The sequence below is a fragment of the Myotis brandtii genome, unplaced genomic scaffold, assembly GCF_000412655.1.
Source record: "Myotis brandtii unplaced genomic scaffold, ASM41265v1 scaffold145, whole genome shotgun sequence".
Classification (NCBI taxonomy): domain Eukaryota; kingdom Metazoa; phylum Chordata; class Mammalia; order Chiroptera; family Vespertilionidae; genus Myotis; species Myotis brandtii.
The window spans coordinates 558,716-578,862 of record NW_005355204.1 but is presented as its reverse complement, the minus strand read 5'-3'; the positions used below and the strand labels follow the sequence as shown (position 1 = coordinate 578,862).

Below are 20,147 nucleotides of genomic sequence, written 5' to 3'. Positions count from 1 at the left end.
AGATTCTTCTTTCTTCTCCTTCTTAAGAATACCCTTCAACATTTCATGTAATACTGCTTGGTGGTGATGACTCCTTTAGCTTTTTCTTGTCTGTGAAGCTCTTTATCTGACCTTCAATTCTGAATGATAGCTTTGCTGGGTAAAGTAATCTTGGTTGTAGGTCCTTGCTTTTCATCACTTTGAATATTTCTTGCCACTTCCTCCTGGCCTGCATAGTTTCTGTTGAGAAATCAGCTGATAGTCTTATGGGTACTTCCTTGTAGGTAACTGTTTTTCTCTTGCTGCTTTTAAGATTCTCTCTTTGTCTTTTGCTCTTGGCATTTTAATTATGATGTGCCGTGGTGTGGGCCTCTTTGGGTTCATCTTGTTTGGGACTCTGTGCTTCCTGGACTGGTATGGCAATTTTTTTCACCAGGTAAGGGAAGGTTTCTGTCATTTTTTCAAATAGGTTTTCAATATCTTGCTCTCCCTCTTCTTCAGGCACCCCCATGAGGCGCTTGATTGTTCCAGAGGCTCCTTACACTATCTTCATATTTTTGGATTCTTTTTTCTTTTTGCTCTTCTGATTAGGTATTTTTTGCTTCCTTATATTCCAAATTCTTGATTTGATTCTTGAAGTCCTCTACTCTACTATTAATTCCCTATAAATTATTCTTTATTTCAGTTAGTATAGCTTTCATTTCTGGCTGATATCCTTTTTTATGATGTTGATGTTCTCACTAAATCCCTTAAAGCTCTCATTAAGATCCTTGAGCGTCCTTACAACTATTGTTTTGAACTCTGTATCTGGTAGTTTTCTTGCTTCCATTTCATTTAGTTTTTTTTGAGATTTCTCATCTTCTTTCATTTGTGACATGTTTCTTTTGACTCTGTATTTTGGCTGTCTCCCTGGGTTTGTTTCTATGTATTAAGAAGATCTGCTATGTCTCCTGGGCTAGGTATCCTGTAGGACCCAGTGGCTCAGTCCCCCAGTTACCAGAGATGGGAGCTCTAGGCGCACCGGTATGAGCTGTGTGCACCATCCTGTTGTAGTTGAGCCTTGGGTGATGGTGGCATCGAGAGGAATTGACCCCCAGGCCACTTTGCTGTAAGGAACAGCTGCAACTATAACATACGAGCTGCTGTGCAAGAGACACCCCTGTGGAGCAGGACTTGCTTCAGTGGGGTGCTGGTGCTCACTGAGTCTTCACTTGGTGTGTGTCACTTGTGGAGGTGGTAGGCTTGTAATCTGGTGTGGTCAAAGCTGTCCACTGGGTGTACTGATTCTCAGGCCTCCCAGGAGGTGCAAAATCAGCCTCTGCCTATGCCCTGCACAGGGCCACACAGCAAGAGCTGCAAGGCAACCTGCAGATGGCTGCTACTTGTGTTGGGTTTGGAGGTGTCCAGGAGAGACCAAGCTATGAACCAGGGTGGGCTGCCGTTAGTGCCATGCCTACAGCCTCTTATTGAGAGGTACGGGGCATGCTGAGGCCAGCTCCTGCTTATTTGAGAGGTTTTAGGAAAGTTCAAAGCATGAGGCAAGAGAGACCAGGTGTATGGAAAAGCCACTGGAGCCTGGCCAGTGTGGCTCGGTGGTTATGTGGTGACACATGAACCAAGAGGTCATTGGTTCAATTCCCAGTCAGGGAATAATGCTGGGGTTGTGGGCTTAATCCCCACTTGGGGGCATGCAGGAGGCAGCCAATTAATGATGTTTCTCTCTCATTGATATTTCCCTCCCACTCTCTCTCCCCCACTCTCCCTTCCTCTGAAAAAAAAAAAGTGTTCCTATCTTTCTATCCCTCTCCAATCCTCTCTCTCTAAAATCAAAAAAAGAAACGAAAAGCCATTGGAATTGACTTAGATGAGCCTGCAAGTAGTGGGGGGGTGGGGGCGGGGTCTCAGAGCATCCCCAGCACAGCGTGAACAGTGCGGGCCAGGCCGATGGAGGTTCGGAGATGGTGCCTGTCTCTCTGCAGTGTGGCAGGGAGAGCTCAGCAGAGGAACACTGGCCTCTGCCAGCACTTCTGTCTGGGAGAAAGCTGCCCCTCCAGCTCTTGCCCTGATTCCAGACAAGTTAGTTCCTCCCCGAATGTCCCAGGTTCCTTTCACGCTGCTGCCCCAGCGCTGGAGCTCAGAGGGAATGAAATGAGTCTGAATAAGTCCATGCCTGGGCCCTTTAAGAGGAACTGCCTGGACTCCTGCAGCCTCCCCTCCCCGCACACACACCCTCACTCAGCCACAATCTCAGCTGGTTTTTACAGCCACAAGTTGTAGGGACTTATCTTCCCAGTACTGGAACGATGGCGTGGTGTGGGGCGGGGACCCCTCGGACCTCAGGAAAACCTCCACAGCCAAGATATTCCTCCACATGTGGGTGTGGGAGCAGCTGGTTCCACCGCGCCCCCGCCCCCCCATGTCTCCGCCCTTCCTACCAGTCTTGATGTGCTTCTTTAATTCCCTAGTTGTAGGACTTCTGTTCAGCTAGATTTCAGGTGGTTCTGAATGATGGTTGTTCTGTATTTTAGTTGTAATTTTGATGTGGTTATGGGAGGCGGTGAGTCCCATGTTTCCCTATGCTACCATCTTGACCGGAACCTCTCAGTTTTGTTTTGAAATATCTTGCTGACTCATGGACTTAAACATACTGATGTATTTTGACCCACTGCATTGTCATCCTGATACTCAGACTATCCTCTCTCTGGCCAATACTCAGGCTGCCCTCTTTTTGGCCAATGGAGTGGACTTTGGGGGGCTCCTGGGACCCAGGTCTCACTTTTTCATCTACTCAATGAGATCTGGAATCAGCCTTTTCTCCAGGGACTTATATTCCTTTGAGAGAAAATTGTATCTTTATGGATCACAAAATGGGCACTAAGGAATCTGTTTAAAAGGCAACTCCATGTGAATAGAAGCAATGACTTTCACAACCTCTCTAAGCTTTTGTGGGATTTCTGGTGGTATCACCAACGACCCAAATCATCTAGTCTTTTAGAAACATGTGCCTCTTTCTAATCCACTCTTGGGGTGCCGCCTGTGAACACCTCAGCACTGCACAGACACACCTGGCGGTGCACCTGGGAAACAGCCATTGCTGGCTTTGCCCCTGAAAACAGTAGGACCCAGATGTGCACTCAAGTCATGAACACCAAGCAATGACCACTCAGTGCTCCATCGTCAGACCCCCTTTCTTAAGCACCTCACAGACAGTGGTGACCAGTGAAACGCGACTGCTAAGATTTCATAGAATAATGTCAGAAAGTAATTTACCAAAACAGCTGAAGAAAGGCTATGGTACAAAGATGCTAGAAGCAGCAGCTTCAGTGCACGATTTTGAAGCATTTCCCATTTCTAGACACATTCTGAACTAATGCGTATTTTAGTTTTCATTATACTTTTAGAAAACAAGAAAAGTAAAAATTCTAATTAAATGCTTATTCTTAAATCAATATACTAGATACAGCAATGAAAACAATGGACCATTTCTGATTATCACTAATTTGTTTTTTAAAAGATCAAATTCCATCAATTTCAATTTACTTTTTAACTAATTCCCTAATCTCATAGCAAACTAAGAAGGGTGTCTTTTTAAAAAAAAACAAAAACCTAAGCCAAACAGTAAGGTTGAGATGTATAAGACTTTAAATTAATTTTTACAGTTTTAACATTAGGATTAAATTAGCTAGATTTAATCCAGATTAGTCCATCACTTCAAGCAAACAAAAGCAAACTTACTTATGCTTTATCAGCAAGAACTTCTTCCCAGAACTTATAATACATATTTTTAATGCTAACTAATACTCTGGAGTCCAAGTCCTGAAGTATTTGACTTTCTACCTGAGGAAACACTGGGAATCAGATTTTTAAATTGTTTTATTTTATACTATTTAATTTGATCATAAACCTTGTAAAATCATATGCATTTCATAGTCTTTCTCCAAATGATGTCACTGATGTGTCCCCAGGGCCATCCTCTTCAGAGCATCAGTGCACAAAGCTGTCCCAGCAGGCTGGGAAGAAAATAAAATACACCACGTGTCTTCCTCTCCTCTATGAACTAAGGTGGTGCCTCAAGACCGCGTCGCAGTGGGACAGGTCCCGCTGGCAGATCTGCCCGTCCCAGTGCAGCACGGCCATGGAGGGCTGGCCACTGCACTGCAGACAGCGTGTGACCAGTGTGCCCAGGAGGACGGCTGGCAGAAGACGTACACTAACTCGCTTCACTTACAAGCGATGGGAAAACGCAAGTGAAGAGACTGAACACATTTCCAAATGTTAGGTTGGGTGGAGACAAGGGCAGATGTCAGGATGTGCGACCACCAGCACATGCTCCCTCAACTGTGCATGCTGCTTCTGTGCCAAGTCCCAGGCGATGCTCAAAGAAAGTGTGCTCACCTCACCCAAGGCCAGCCCCAGCTCAGCCCAGCTCGGACCCGCCCGCCACTTACCATTCTGAATCATGTAGTGCAAAACTTGCTCAATTACTGACACCACATAGCTAGCATCTTGTAAAACAGGTAAGTAAGTCTTCTCAGATGAAAACACCTCAAGCATTCTCATTGGAAGTGCAACATTCAAATTGTCATCATTACAGTTTTGCAATAACCTGTAAAAAGGAAAAAAGGGATTCACATACTTATTTGATAGCACACATCGCCGTTTCCTCAGGTTGGTGCTCGAGCCACTCTGCTCTCCTACCGGAATGTCTTTGGAAGAGGCCGACTCAGACAGACAGGAAAATAAGCAAATTTTCTGTCATTCACACTTTTTTTTGAATCCTTATTACGTGCCAAACAGTATGTTGGCACTGGGCTTACAGAGATGAAAAGTGCACCACCACTAAGAGACAGGCGGGAAAGAGTGCGGACCACAAACGCAGCGTACGAACTGCTGTGGTCCATGGACTGCAGCTAATGCAACGCAGCGAGGGCCTCTTCTCTTTAAAGGGCCTGTTATCTCCTTCAAAGACGTCAAGACTTTCCATCCTTGCAATGTCCACTCCGCAGAAAAGTTAACCTATATTTCTGGCCCTAAATCATCTATTATTATTTTTTTAAAAATTTTTTTATTGCTTAAAGTATTACAAAGGGTATTACATATCTGCACACCCCCTACTGGGGACGTGCCCGCAACCAAGGTACATGCCCTTGACCGGAATCGAACCTGGGACCCTTCAGTCCGCAGGCCGGCGCTCTATCCACTGAGCCAAACCGGTTAGGGCTCATCTATTATTTTGACTAAAGAGAACTATATGAAAATTATAGGCAGAAGGGAAGGCTTAGATGTTACGTAATTCCCCCAAGGTTACTTTTGACCCCTCCCGTCAACCCCTTCCTCTAACTCCCAACCCAACCAACTTTGTTTGTCGATATAAACTAGTTTGCATTTTCTACTATTTTATAGAAGAAACCGTACAGTGTGGATGTCTAGGTTCTTTCTGAGATTCATTTAATGTGTCAAAAAATTAGACCACATTCTGGCGAGTGCCCACTGCACAGATCACCACCTGTGTCACCTGCTCACGTGCTGGTGGGCACCAGGGCCATCCACCCTCTTGCTACTGTACATGAAGCTGCTGTGAACACGCAAGGACAAGCCTCCCCAGGTTAGATTCCGGGGCTGTGCTCCCTCTGCAGGACTCCTCAGTATTCACCATTCCTCCCTCTTCCTCCTCAACACCTCTCATTAGTCAGCGTTCACCGTGTCTGCATAAAGACACTCCTGTTTTACTTAGGGATGTTGCTCCGTCTCCGCCATGAGCTGCCAGCTCCAGGAGAGCATCGCCCTTCTCTGCCTGTCAAGCCCTGCGCTGCAGACTGGGCCCAGCGCGCAGCAGGGACCATGAAGTTCCGTAATAAATGAAGACCCTCAAAGCCAACCCAAGGGTTGTGCCTAATGGAGGCCCACCTAAGAAGAAATGCAATGTCAACATTCACTAGCTTCTAAAAAATTACCTTTACTTTCTTTTTTTAAAGTGTATTTTTATTGATTTCAGAGAGGAAGGGAGAGGGAGAGAGAAACATCAATGATGAGAGAGAATCACCAACTGGCTGCCTACCACATGCCTCCACTGGGGATCGGGCCCACACACTGGACATATACTTCGACTGGGAATCGAATTGTGACCTCCTGGTTCACAAGTCAACACTCAACCACTGAGCCACACCAGCTGGGCAAATTACCTTTACTTTCAACATAAATTTGTAGACAAGCAAGTACTCACAATGTCAGTGTGAAATAGAAGGCACCCAGACAGCGTGGACTCCAAGAGCTGTGCTGGATGGCAGCAACAGCCCTGTCCCGAGAGGTGCAGAGATGCTACCTCCCATGGCAACACCTGGAATGTGGGGAGCTGATATGGGGTTAAGCCTCAGACTGACCTGTGGGCAAAGTCATAAACAATTCCCAGCTTAGAGGGCACAGTCCTCTTAGCATAATTAGGCTTGACCTTATAACGCTCCCTAGATCTTACTCGGGAAGCTAATGGGCTGAGTGAAGTGCAACAAGAACAAAAACAAGTGAAACTCACGAGAACAGTGTAAACAAGTGAAACTTACAATAACTGTGTAACTATGGAAACCACTACCTTGTTTACCGCTCACTATAAAATAAAGGCTCAGCTTGCCTTGGGATCTTTCTATGTGGCCTCAGCCAGGCACAGGGAAGATCCACGGAGACTAAGGAGAGCTAGAGAGTTCTGAACGCTGTTTCCGTGTAAATCATTCTTCGCCGACTCCGTCCACACCTTTGGGAACCCCTGGACCCCTGGGGCTGGCCCCCAGCACTGGAACACGCCATGTTCAAGGAGAGGAAAAAGGACACTTGAGGACTGAGGTGGCCAGAGACCATTCCAGTGGTTCTCAACCTTCCTAATGCCGTGACCCTTTAATACAGGTTCCTCATGTTGTAGTGACCCACAACCATAAAATTATTTTCGTTGCTACTTCATAACTGTAATTTTGCTACTGTTATGAATCGTAATGTAAATATCTGATATGCTATATGTGTTTTCCGATGGTCGCGACCCACAGGTTGAGAACTGCTGCAGAGGTTTAGCCACCAGTCCCACCAGCCAGTAGAGAACTGAACTACTGGACCTGGAAGGACCTGTCTTACCCAACACACCTCAGCTTATGAGCAAGGAGAATGAGACCCAGTGACGCCCGTCTGGCCTGCAGGCTGGCTCCTGACACTACACGGCCCCAAGTCCCACTTATCCTAAAGTTACACAGCATCAACTTCCATGCTATCCATTCATTCATTACCTTATTCACATCCTCTTTCAAACACAAAACTCTACTTTCCTAGCTCTTACAAAGTAAGCTTAAACTCTTGCAGGATGGGGAGACCTTCAGAGCAGAAGCCAGCCACACCCTTTCTCTGGAACTTCCAGAGCACCCAAATCCAATGTCCCGCGGCAGGTGAAACTGCTGGCTGTTAACATCACGCACCTGAAATAAACTGCTAACACAGTGCTTCTACTTTCGTCTTGTTAAAGCTTCATGGTTCCTCAGAGGAAACAGCCCGGCCCAGGCTTCCCTGGGAAGGACAGTTGAGCCTAGGACACTGTGGCCACAGAAAGCAGAAACGCTCTCAAAACATGCCTGGGGCCATGTCGAAGGACACAGGCGCTCCTTACAGGGCTCCCTCCACCTCAGCATGACCATCACAAGGAACAGCTGACCATCACACACTGTATTTTTTAAGTACAGGAGGCCTTACTGGGACTAAAGGGGAAAGGCACAAATAATGCCAACCAACAGTCCCTGATGGAACAACAAAGTGAGAAAAAATACCGGCATTTTATCAACCACGAACGTTTCAACTGATTCAGGTACAGAGCATCACCCAAATGCCAAACCCATGGGGTGAACGGTGGTGCTGACGAGAGGCCAATCCCCACCCGGGAGCTGCACCTTAACAGGAGAGCTGCTTCTCCCTCCACAGCCGCACCGATCCCGGGAGACTCCCCAGGTGTCTCCAGTGTGGCCGCTAGGACTCACACCACCTGCCATGACACCTGTTAACAGTTCACACTGACTACGCAGCGGTTCTCAACCTGCGGGTTGCGACCCCTTTGGCCGTCGAACGACCCTTTCACAGGGGTCACCTAAGACCATCCTGCATATCAGATATTTATATTATGATTCATAACAGCAGCAATATTACATTTATGAAGTAGCAACAAAAATAATTTTATGGTTGGGTCACAACGTGAGGAACTGTATTTAAAGGGCCAGAAGGTTGAGAACCACTGGACTACAGCACTGGCTCTCACCAGGGTGCCACCTGGCAGTGTCTGAGACACGCTTGGCAATTTTAGCATAGTTCCTAGGATACTGGTTGGCACTCAAAGGATTAATGAGGCCTAGTTCTGAGAGGAATCCTAAACAAGCTTTTCTAATGCAGCCTCTAGAAAATTAATTGAAATTGTATCCAGGCTCAGAATCATTTGAAACTTCTGCTACTGCAGATACAGCAATTGTATAAAGATGGCGAAAATACAAACTTGCTCTTTCACTTAGATACTAACAGTTCACATCCCTGAAACATGTGATTTTGTAGACTGAATCCAAGCAAGTCATGGAAATGGCTTACTTCAGGTTCATGCATAAGTCACACTGAGAGCCTGGCAAAAGGCAGGCTTCAAAGGCAGAGGCCCTGGAGAGCAGAACTGTTCTCACCGCAGGAGGCCTCGCTATTGGCCAATCCATTCCCTAGTAACCAGGTGTGGGAATGATGCCAGATGCCAGATACTCAAGGCCTTGTTGATAGTACACTGGATGGCCAAGGCCACTCTGAACATGGGAATCTGAATGAGAATGTTCAAGACTAAGATACCATTTGCAGACGCAAGGCCACAGATATCTCACGGTACACTGTGCCCTTCTATAACCCAAATGATGGATGTAACTACTGGAATGAGGCCTCTTTTGTCTAAGTAGCATTAAAGTAGTAGTGGCCCAGTGCACAGATTCATGCACATTGAAAGGAAATTAGAAGAAATATTTAAATATTGCTATTCACCATTTCTCTATAACAGAAGTGTCAACCAAATTCACAATCGACAATGCAGATCGAAACACACATGTGGGATTGGTGCCAGTGAGAGCTTTAATATGTATTGCGCGCATGTGCGAGTCAACTTAGCCTTTTATAGCTATAGAATAAACTTGCTTAATTAGACCTGCTTTCTGATGTAGCTAAACTTTTTCCAGCCCAGTGAAGCACCCCAACTTCTCTTTCAGGTAATTGTCAGTAACACAGTAGTAAATATCAACATGAAGCAGATTATTATTGTAAGTCACACAGGGAGAATAAAGGGTAAAGTATTTAACTGCAGCAGTTTTTGACTATATTCTGCGCAGTGAGAAAACCTGAAGTCATTTTCAAGGTCCACCATTTCTTAACTTCTTTTCATTCGGGTCAGGTTTCTAAATGTTCTAAATCATTTTCGAGCTAATGAAAAGAAAACAGGATTCCACTGAGTATCCTGTCTACCTACTCCAGGACTTCTGTGAGGATCAAATGAGATGAGGCATGGGAAAACGCTTCACAGACATTTGGTTAAAGTGTGAAATGTTTGCCCCTGGCTATAAAGGAAGTTGTGTTTTGGAGCTGAAGAAACTTCAAGGAGGCTAGTCGTAGCTAGGTGCCGTTTATTGTTAAATGGCCTGTCGCAAGGGAGAGGAAGCCAGGTGTTGCTACGTGACGTCATTACCCAGCGCCCACAGCGACCGTTTCTGGGCTGGACTGTGAGCCGCATTTTGTGCCACAGGGTGGTGGTGGGGCTTGGGTCCCACTTGGGGGAAGCCAAGTGTTGCTTTGTGGGCGCCAGGTCCGTGGTGTCATTTCTCTGTATGCGTCACAGCAGCTCATGCATTGAGGTCTGCCCCCTGGTGGTCACTGCACACTTAGCATATTAGCCTATTATATACAGTAGGTCCTCGGGTTACATTGGAGATCCGTTCCTACGGTGTGACGTAACGCGATTTTCGCTGTAAGTCGGAATCCACCTACATAAGCCCCTACGTCACTCAAATAGAGCACATACACAGCAGTAATGAAGTCCAACAGTAAAAAAAATTTAAAAGAAAGATAACAATTCCTGACCTTTACTTGTGGTAAATAAATGATGAAAAACATAAAGCACATATGTACATACATCGAAATGACGGAACTTTTTTTTTTTAATAAATAAATGGGAGATGGCAACGTAACCACGAAACGACGTACGTCGAGTCCAACGAACCCCGAGGACTGTTTGTATAGATACTACTAAGGCTAGTGAGCTCAGACGAGGCAGATGAAGCTGAGAGCTGGTGCTGCTACGATGAAAGGCTAAGAGCTCATGGAGAGCTCAGATATGGCTGCCATGTAAAGCTAGTATGCTAAAGAGGAGAGAGAGGCTGGGGAGGCAGGAGAGGCTACTGAGGCCAGAGAGCTCAGGTGCCAATATTATGTGAGGCAGTGAGTCTAAGGGCAGTGTGCAGCTGCTCAGATAATAGCTGTGGGTAGAGAGGCTAAAAATGCTGCCTTTGTGGGAAAGATATATTTGTTCACCAGCCGGTGTGTGGCTCCTGTATGGGACTGCTGTGAAGGACTGTTTTGTATGATGGCTATATGGCCACTGGCTTCTATAATAAAGGCTTTCTTATATACACCCAGAACTTCTCATGGCTTCTCGATCTAAGACCTGGTGTCCAAGAGGTCCAGTCCCTGGCAGAGGGGCTCAGACCAGACAGTTAGTGCAATGGGCAGGGTTCGAGAAGGAACCTGCCCCTACAGCTGGCGTAGTCGAGCAGAATTCAGAACAATATATGGGCTCAGAGCAGCAGTGCTCCAGCTGTTTCTGACACCAGGCCTCTGCCGGGTCACACAGTTATCCCAGGGCACACTTGAAAGAAAATATCCCCTGGATGGTACTTTGACCTACATTTTAATGTCTACAGGCCATGTTCACCACGATTAAAAATTTTAACACACAGAATACTTAATCGTATCAAAAGCAAACAATAAAACCCCACTGTCTCAGGTGCTTGTCCAGACATTCAAAGGGATCAGCACATTTACACACACTGCCGACGACGACGAGAGTTACCTGCAACAGAGGCTCATCAACCTCTTTAAATGAAATAAGCATGTAAGTCTGTCGGATCCATCCAACTGCTGGACAAACAGAGAGCTGTGCTTAATGAGGTTCTGATACATCCATATCTGAAACAGCAAAACACACAGATTACAACTCTCAATCCACAGAGCTAGTTGTGACAAATCACCAACATTTCAAATCCCCTCAGGTGGTAAACAGACATGTAACCAACACCAATCGATCAGGCATGGTGAGAAGTGACTCCTCTGGGTCAGGTTTTATTGAGCGGTATACACATGCTGTCAATTGTCCCTTAAAATGGCACTCCGGCAGTAAGCTAAATTACTAAATTTATTACTCAAACAAAGTACACTTAAAACTCATGTAAATCTGAAACAGAAACAGTACATTTGAAAAATGAGCAATCCATACTACAAATACAGGCAACCCCAATGATGAGACTAGTCACACAGGGCACGTGTCCCCAGCACCCTCTCCTGCTGGGTGCTCCAGGCAGCTCTGGCAGGAAAGGCACTCAGGCCCACTGCTCCCAGCAGGCACTCAGGTGTGTGACGCTGAGGTGATGGATGTGTTGTTCCTCAACTAGGTGGCAGGAACCTTTCAGTGTTTATGTACACAGAATCATCACGGTTTACACTTTAAATAACCCACATTTTTATTTGTCAGCTGTGCCTCAATGCAGCTGGGGGAAAAGTCAGGATCACAGAATCACCTCAGCAAGTTCAGCAAATATCAGATAGATCTCTAACTCGCATCCTGTTTGTATGGATGCAGCTGCCACAGATGACTCTGAAAACTCAATACCTAATGAGGAATCGCTTCTACTTTATTTGTAACACAGATCACAGGTCAAGTCACTGAAATAAACAAAGGGAGGGGGTGAGGATGGGGAGCTCTATGCTTAGTCCTGCACAGAGCGCCTGACACACACACTGGAAGTCAGGGAATCTGAAGACTGGCCAGGAGATTTCCCCATGTGTAACTGATTTACTGTGTTTATATTTTTGTTTGCAAACTGAATATCAAGTTCACTCTTGTCACATTAACCAGGTTTGACGGCATTTAGTTCTACTGATTCAGACTCTGCACAGGAGGCTTGGCCTCATATTTGCTCAGGGCCTGGAGTCAGCATGGGCGTTCCCCTCCCAGCTCTCCAGTTGTGCCTGCTGCACCTGTGGAACCCCTGGGAGAGCAACCAGACTTTATACCTGGAGGAGGCAGGAGCAATTCCTAAGGGAAGGGTGCTTGGAGACAACAGGCTGACCGCCCCTCACACTGCCTGTCAGCTCGTGGTGATCTTCCCTCTACCAGACCAGAGTACATGGAACCAGGACGACCTGCTGTGGTATTTTCCTGATGCTGCTTCCTCTAAACTTCAGAGAGACGCCTGGAAGGGCCAGCACTCAAGAAGTCCAGAGCGAAGGGTGGGGGGTGAGGGGGAGGGGTGGAGCCACTGGCACTGCCCCCTAGACTGGCTCTAGTTTATGGCACGTTCTTCGCACGGTCCAGCCCAGCTCGCTCAAAAGCAGTGCTGGGAGCTGCAGCCAAACACTGGCCAAGCTGGAAGGTATGCCTTTGTCCTCTGCACCGACTGTTCATTTGTGCATCCCTATGTACTCCCACCATTAACTCACACTGCTCCTCATCACTGATAACATCAGAAGCCTAGACCCGTGGTCGGCAAACTGCGGCTCGCGAGCCACATGTGGCTCTTTGGCCCCTTGAGTGTGGCTCTTCCTAAGCCTTAGGAGTACCCTAATTAAGTTAATAACATTGTACCTACCTATATAGTTTAAGTTTAAAAAATTTGGATCTCAAAAGAAATTTCAATCATTGGACTGTTGATATTTGGCTCTGTTGACTAATGAGTTTGCCGACCACTGGCCTAGACAATTTAAGTAGTTCAGTTATCCAATTATATTTTGGTTGTTTTAAGAAAGAGACCCTATAATTTGGAATTTAGACTAAAGAACTTACCGATAACAGGCTATGATATTTACGATTCCCTTCACAGTGATCAAAGGCACAGGTGTGGAGGGTTCTGTATGAAACCAGGTGTCAATGACTGTCATGGGTATGTGGTGGATGGCTCAGCACACTATTCTACTTTTTCTAATATTTGAAATTTTCCATATTGAAAATTTACATCGATCTTTAAGAGGTAAAACATATCACCACAAAGATGACCTATTCCCGCTGAGGAAAAGTTCATGAAGATGAGACAGTGGAGGGTTATCTGACTGCATTTTAGAAACTGGAGACTCTATAAAATTAGGTTAGTGAAAACACAATTAACACTCACCAAACGTTTTGAGTCTTCGTTCTGTTTGTAAAAAAACAGAAGCTGCCTCACCAAAAGGGTCAGGTTGGGACCATTGGCAATGGAAAGTGTGCCCCCAGCCTGGGACGAGTTAGCACAGCGGTCAAATGCAGTTCTTTGAATTGCGTACTGAAACAGAACAGCGCACAGTCAGCACACAGGCCGCCACTGCGGTGGGCAGTGTATGTAAGTGTTCTCACAGGACTGGGGAAACGGGCAATTATCCTGCCACTGCCGTGGAGTTAAATAAAACCCAAACACCTGGAATGTAATGGCAGACCCTTCAATGCCCACTAAGACAGTCTTCCACCACTTTCTCCTCTTTAGATTTTTACCTGTGGTTTGGCATGTTTGTATTTTACTATTTTAAGAAACCTCACCTACCTATAGATCTTTAGGTAAATCTAAACGAATAAAAAACTAGTTACTAGGGGAAATACTATTATCAACATTAACTTTCACTAAACAGGCATACAGAAATACATACAACATAGATTCCACATCTAGGAATCCAAGGTCATAATTTAAAACTAGAGGCCCAGTGCACGAATTCATGCACAGGTGGGGTTCCTCTGGGTGGCCTGCAGGGATCAGGCCGAAACCCACTGTCCAACGTCGCCTGCAGCTCCTACCTGCCGCTCCTGCTCATCCTGGCCCCACTGTACCTGCTGCAGGCTCGTGCCCAATCAGTCCCGATTAGGAGAGGCTCCCTCTGCCAAAGCAGCACTCACCAGCCATGAGCCCTGCATCTGGCAACCTCCCAAGGGGAGTGGCCTGCGGGGTTGGGCTGAAACTGGCTCTCCGACATCCCCTGAGGGGTCCCCGATTGTGAGAGGGTGCAGGCCAGGCTGAGGGACCCTACCTGGTCATGATCCTGCCGGGGAGGGACCACAGGAGAGCTCCAGGGCATGTCCGGCCCATTTGGCTCAGTCCCAATCTGCTGGACCCCAGCAGCAAGCTAACCTACCAGTCGGAGCATCTGCCCCCTAGTGGTCAGTGCACATCATAGTGAACGGTTGAGCAGCCTTAGAATATCATTAGCATATTACGGTTTGATTGGTTGTTCCACTGTTCTTGGTTGTTCCACTGTTCTGCTGTTTGGTCTGTTTGCATATTACCCTTTTAATATATAGGACTAGAGGCCCGGTGCACAAACATTTGTGCACTCGGGAAGGGGGGAGTCCCTCAGCCGGGCCTGTGCCCTCTCACAGTCTGGGAACCCTCGGGGGATGTCCACCTGCTGGCTTAGGCCTGCTCCTCAGGGGATCGGGCCAAAGCTGGCAGTCAGACATCCCTCTGGCAGCCCAGCAGCCCTTGGGGGATGCCCATTTACCAGCGGGGAGCAGGCCTAAGCTGCAGTCGGACATCCTTAGCACTGCTGAGGAGGCAGGAGAGGCTCCCACCACCACCGCTGTACTGGCAGCCATCAGCCTGGCTTGTGACTGAGCAGAGCTCCCCCTGTGGGAGCACACTGACCACCAGGGGGCAGCTCCTGCATTGAGTGTCTGCCCCCTGGTGGTCAGTGTGTGTCACAGTGACCAGTCATTCCCAGTTGTTCTGCTGTTAGGGTCAATTTGCATATTACCCTTTTATTATATAGGATAGAGGCCTGGTGCATGGGTGGGGGCCTGCTGGTTTGCCCTGAAGGGTGTCCCGGATCAGGGTGGGGGTCCCGCTGGGGTGCCTGGCCAGCCTGGGTGAGGGGCTGATGGCTGTTTGCAGGCTGGCCACAGCCCCCAGCCACCCAAGCTCCCAGTGGAGGCTGGCTAGAAGCAGATATCTGGGATTTATTTTTCTTCTATAATTGAAACTTTGTTGCCTTCAGCAGAGGCCAGAGCCAGCCAGGGCAGGGGAGAAGCTTGGCTTCCTCCATCGCCGGGGCAACCAAGCCTCCTTCTTGCTCCAGCTCCGTGGCTGCTGGCCGCCATCTTGGTTGGGTTAATTTGCATATGGTTGCTCTGATTGGCTGGTTGGTGTGGCTTGGGGTGTAGCAAAGGTACGGTCAATTTGCATGTTTCTTTTTTACTAGATTAGAGGCCTGGTGCGCAAAACTTGTGCATGGGCGGGGGGGGGGTCCCTCAGCCCAGCCTGCACCCTATTGCAATCCAGGACCCCTTGGGTAGGGTCCCTAGGCCTGGCTGGCGATCAGGGCCTATCAGGGCTTTCCTTCCCCCAGCTGCCGGCAGCTGGCCCTGCCCCCGCCGCTGCTTACCATCTGTGCAGCACTGCCACCCCTTCCCCCTGCCACCGGTTGCCTCCCTCTGCAGGCAACAGGTGTGGAGTGTGACCGCTTGGCTAGCCTGGGCCTCCCTCCGCAGGGCGATCGTGGGGCGATGGCCGGGCCCCCTTACCAATTGCATCGCACCCGCCTTGGCTGGCCTGGCGCCAGTGCATGTCATAGCGTGGTCGTCCGGATGGTAATTCTGCTGTTTGGTCATTTGGTCAATTTGGATATTATGCTTTTATTATTATAGATAAGCACTCACATGCCTTTCTGACCATTCTCAGTTTATAAACAGACTTACTTGCTGTTTTCTGTCTCGATAGCCTCGAATAAATGACTGAATAATTATTGCGTTTTTCAATCTTCGCCTTTCTTCCTGAATAAAGGAGGAAGGAGGGGACAGTCGGTCAGAATCAGTGAAAATAACATTTAGTTAGTAAAGACTTAAAAATTACAACTATATAATTCACATAGCACAAAATTCACTTTTTAAACTGTATCATCACCAATTTTTAATATATTCAAATTTGTGCAACCATCTATCTAATTTTAGAACACTTTCATCACCCGCTCCCCAAAATAACCGTGTACCTATTAGCAGTCACCATCATTCCCTGTCCTGCTTCCCCTACTTCCATGCCCTTGGCAACCACTTGAACTTTCTGTCTGTACTCTGGCTATTTCATATAGTGGAATCACAGAATATGTGACTTTAAAAAAATATATATCTTTTTATTGATTTCAGAGAGAGGATGGAAGAGGGAGAGAGGGAGATAGAAACATCAATGAGAATCATTGATTGGTGCCTTCTACACACCCCCTACTAGGGAATGAGATGCAACCTGGGCACGTGCCCTAACCGAGATTCAAACTGGTGCCCAGGACGATGCTTAACCGAGCCACACTGGTCGGGCTGTGGCTTTTTCACTTGGCATGAAGTGTGTTTGTTGTAAAATAATTTTTATTTTTATTTATTTATTTATTTTTTGAAGAAGCATGGAAGAGACAGAGAGAGAAACATCGATGTGAGAGAGACATATGGATTCTATGCCTCCCACACACTCCCCAACCAGGGCCTGAGGGATCAGGGATCAGAGCCTATAACCCAGGTATGTGCCCTTGATGGGAATCAGACCCAGGACCCTTTAGTACATGGGCTGACACTCTATCCACTGAGCCAAACCAGCTAGGGCTGGTATGACTTTTTTTTTTATTAATATATTTTATTGATTTTTTTACAGAGAGGAAGGGAGAGGGATAGAGAGTTAGAAACATCGATGAGAGAGAAGCATTGATCAGCTGCCTCCTGCACACCCCCTACTGGGGATGTGCCCGCAACCAAGGTACATGCCCTTGACCGGAATCGAACCCGGGACCCTTCAGTCCACAGGCCAACGCTCTATCCAGTGAGCCAAACCGGCTAGGGCGTATGACGTTTTTTAAGGTTCACCCACATTGTACCACATATCAGTCTTTCAGTCCTTTTTATGGCCGATTAATATCCACTGTATGGCTGCCTCACGTTGAGTTTATCAGCCAATGGACATTTGTGCTTCCACTTTGGGCTACTATGAGCAATACTGCTATGGACATTCATGAACAGTTTTTGCATGGACAAACCGTTTTCATTTCTCTTGGGTGAATACAGGAGTGAAACTAATACCTGAGGAACTGCAGACTGTTTTCCAGAATCCCACCAGAATAGTGACTTTTTTTTTAGGTTTTGGTTTTAAGTATTTAAAGAATACAGACAGGCAATACAAACACCTATTTTAAGGGTCACATCTTTGTTTCAAAGCAGAAAACTGCAATTTTTACTGACTTAAGACTGTCTTCAGTGACCTAGCAAAATAATGTATTCATCATCATTAAAACATTGCAGGTACCACGTTTGACAGCCTGCTGTGGCCAGCCCTAAGAAAGAGCCTTCACGTGCACCTGTACAATAACCTTCCAGGTGAGAATTTCTCTTGTTTTAAAGATGCAGAAACTGAGGGTCAGCAGTCAAACTCAGGTTGACACTAAACTGGGTACTCCATCTCCCAGTACTGGGTACTTCATGCCTTTTAGGAATGCCGCATAATCCACAGACTGCCCTTTTGTCCATCTTTCCTACATTGGTGTCAGGATAAATGCTTTACTGTAAAATCCAACATTTAGAAATGTTTCTAAAGCTCAATATATACGCGTAAATATACATATATTCCATCACACTGAACAAATGCATATATATATATAAAAAACAGTAAAACCCAGAATTAAAAAATACTTATTTATAGAAGATTAAAAAACTGTTTTTACCTCTCTTTTTCTTCTTTCTTCCTGAGTACGATGTAAAAGAGAAGCCTTTTCTTCCTAAACATAAAGAGAAAAATTATAGAATGTTTTGACCCAAAAAGGATTCTAAAGACCATCCAATCAAACCAACTGACTTAGCGAGAAATCTGAGGCACAAGAGGTTAAATGGTTTTCAGAGGTCACAAATCTAATTAAAGTTAGTACTTCAGTAGTTTCCTAAGAACAAAACCTATTTCTTCACACACAGTGAGTTCGAGTGAAACAGGAGGTATGAATGAGATTGGTCATTGTATCAATGCCAATACCCTGCTTGTGACAATGACTACTTTTGCAAAGTACAGCCCCCAGGGGAAATGAAGCAATGTCAAAGAGGGAATCTTTCTATATTATTTCTAACAGCTGCACAGAAGTCTACAATTATCTTAAAACAAATTTCAATGGAAAAATCAATTTCTTTATGGTTATCAAATTAATAAATTTTAATGTTTTTTCATCATAAATAAAACTGCATTTTGAACAAAGTTACTCAGTACATAGAAAAGACTAAATAATAAGTGGGACAATTAAACATTTCAAATAGAATAAAAATACCCTCCCACCTGGCCAGTGTGGCTCAGCTGAGAGTCAATATATGAACCAGGAGATTAAAAATAGTGGCAGAGTAAGTGGATGCTGCACGGACATGCTCCCAGAAACAAACTGTAATTACAACTAAAATACAGAAAAATTTCCTGAATAATCAACAGAAAACTGGCAGGAGAGAACCCCAATACCGGAGGACCAAAAGTGGAGACGGCATAGAGACTGGTAGGAGGGGCAGAGGCGTGAAAGGGCTGGCCAGGCGGGCACTCACAGATGGCAACTGAAGTCCCGGAGAGATATCTCAGCTATGATGGGGAGCCACTGAGAACTCTGGGATCTAATCCCCAAGCTGGGCCCCCCGGAAGATAGCACCACAACTGAGAAGGGTACCCACCAAACATCTGGCTGTGAAAAGCAGCAGGCTGCTGTCTGCCAGGGAGTGACGGCTGGAAATTAAGGAATCCTCTTAAAGGACCAACACACAAAATTCCCTGTGGAGCCACCCACCTTGTGCTCCAGCAGAGGGAGGGCAGAGTGGACTGGAGCTGTGCAAGCAGAAGCCAGGACTGGGGACTCGGAGGTTAGAACTCAGAAGGCAGACACCCCCAGTTTCCTATGCTGAGTCATTCCCTCATGCAGGGGAGAACATCTAACCCACACAGACATTTGCCTTGCCTGGGGGGTAAGACAGTTGACACACCCTTTTGGAAAACACCTTGCCCTGAGGCCACTTAAGAGACTAAAAATAACAATTAGCCTCCACCCAGAAGCAACTACCCCACCCTGCTAAAAAAAAACTCTCACTACACATGAGGACGATTGCCTGGGAGCAATTTCAAAGTGGAATCCTATCAGTCTGCGAACAGAGGTAGTCCCTGGAGGGGTTGAGTCTTTGCCTGATCTAATTGGCCAGGAGCAGCGTTTGACACTGTCCTGCACTAGAGATTGAGAGGTGTAGAGGATCTACCTAATACAGAGTCACAAACCCAAACAGGCAGCCAAAATGAGGAGACAAAGAAACCCCCAAATGAAAGACCTAGCAAATTCTCCAGAAGAAGAGATAAAGCAGAGATAAGAAATTTATTTGAAACAGAGTTCAGAGTAATGATGTTAAAAATGCTCAACAGTATGAAAAAAAATATAGTAACTATGAAAAAAGAATAGTCTGAGATAAAGAATGACATAATACAAATAAAGGATACATTGGAAGGAATACACAGCAGATTAGGGGAAGCTGAGGATCAAATCAGTGAATTAGAGGACAGTTGAAAATATCACTCAATTAGAGAACCAAAAAAGAAAAAAACAATTAAAAAACAGGAGGACAGCTTAAGGGAGCTGTGGGACAATGTGAAACGTAACAATATTAGAATGATAGGCTCTCTGAAATCAATAAAAATATGTTTTTTTTTAAAAGCCTCCCCTCCCCAGAACTGTTCCAGACTATAGAGCATAGACATTTTATTTTTGTAAATTTAATACAAAATAAAGTCAAAGATCCAAGATGTTATAAATGAATTCTTAGAAAAATTAGTACACTTAAACTTTTTAGGAGAAACCAAGATGGCGGCATAGGTAAACACCGGAAATTGCTGCCTCCCACAACAACTTCAAAAATACAACGAAAAGAC

The 20,147-nt window shown here is 46.0% G+C and overlaps 1 protein-coding gene across 1 annotated transcript in view; it reads right to left on the bottom strand.

Moving 5' to 3' along the window:
• UBE3C (ubiquitin protein ligase E3C) overlaps nt 1–20,147 on the bottom strand; it is a 112,891-nt gene that overhangs the window by 82,481 nt on the left and 10,263 nt on the right. The window contains exons 3-7 of the mRNA XM_014535567.1: nt 17,938–17,991; nt 15,938–16,012; nt 13,395–13,541; nt 11,081–11,196; nt 4,428–4,585 (exon numbers count right to left, since the gene is read on the bottom strand). Coding sequence (XP_014391053.1) covers nt 4,428–4,585; nt 11,081–11,196; nt 13,395–13,541; nt 15,938–16,012; nt 17,938–17,991 — 550 coding nt within the window. The remainder of the gene's footprint in view (nt 1–4,427; nt 4,586–11,080; nt 11,197–13,394; nt 13,542–15,937; nt 16,013–17,937; nt 17,992–20,147) is intronic.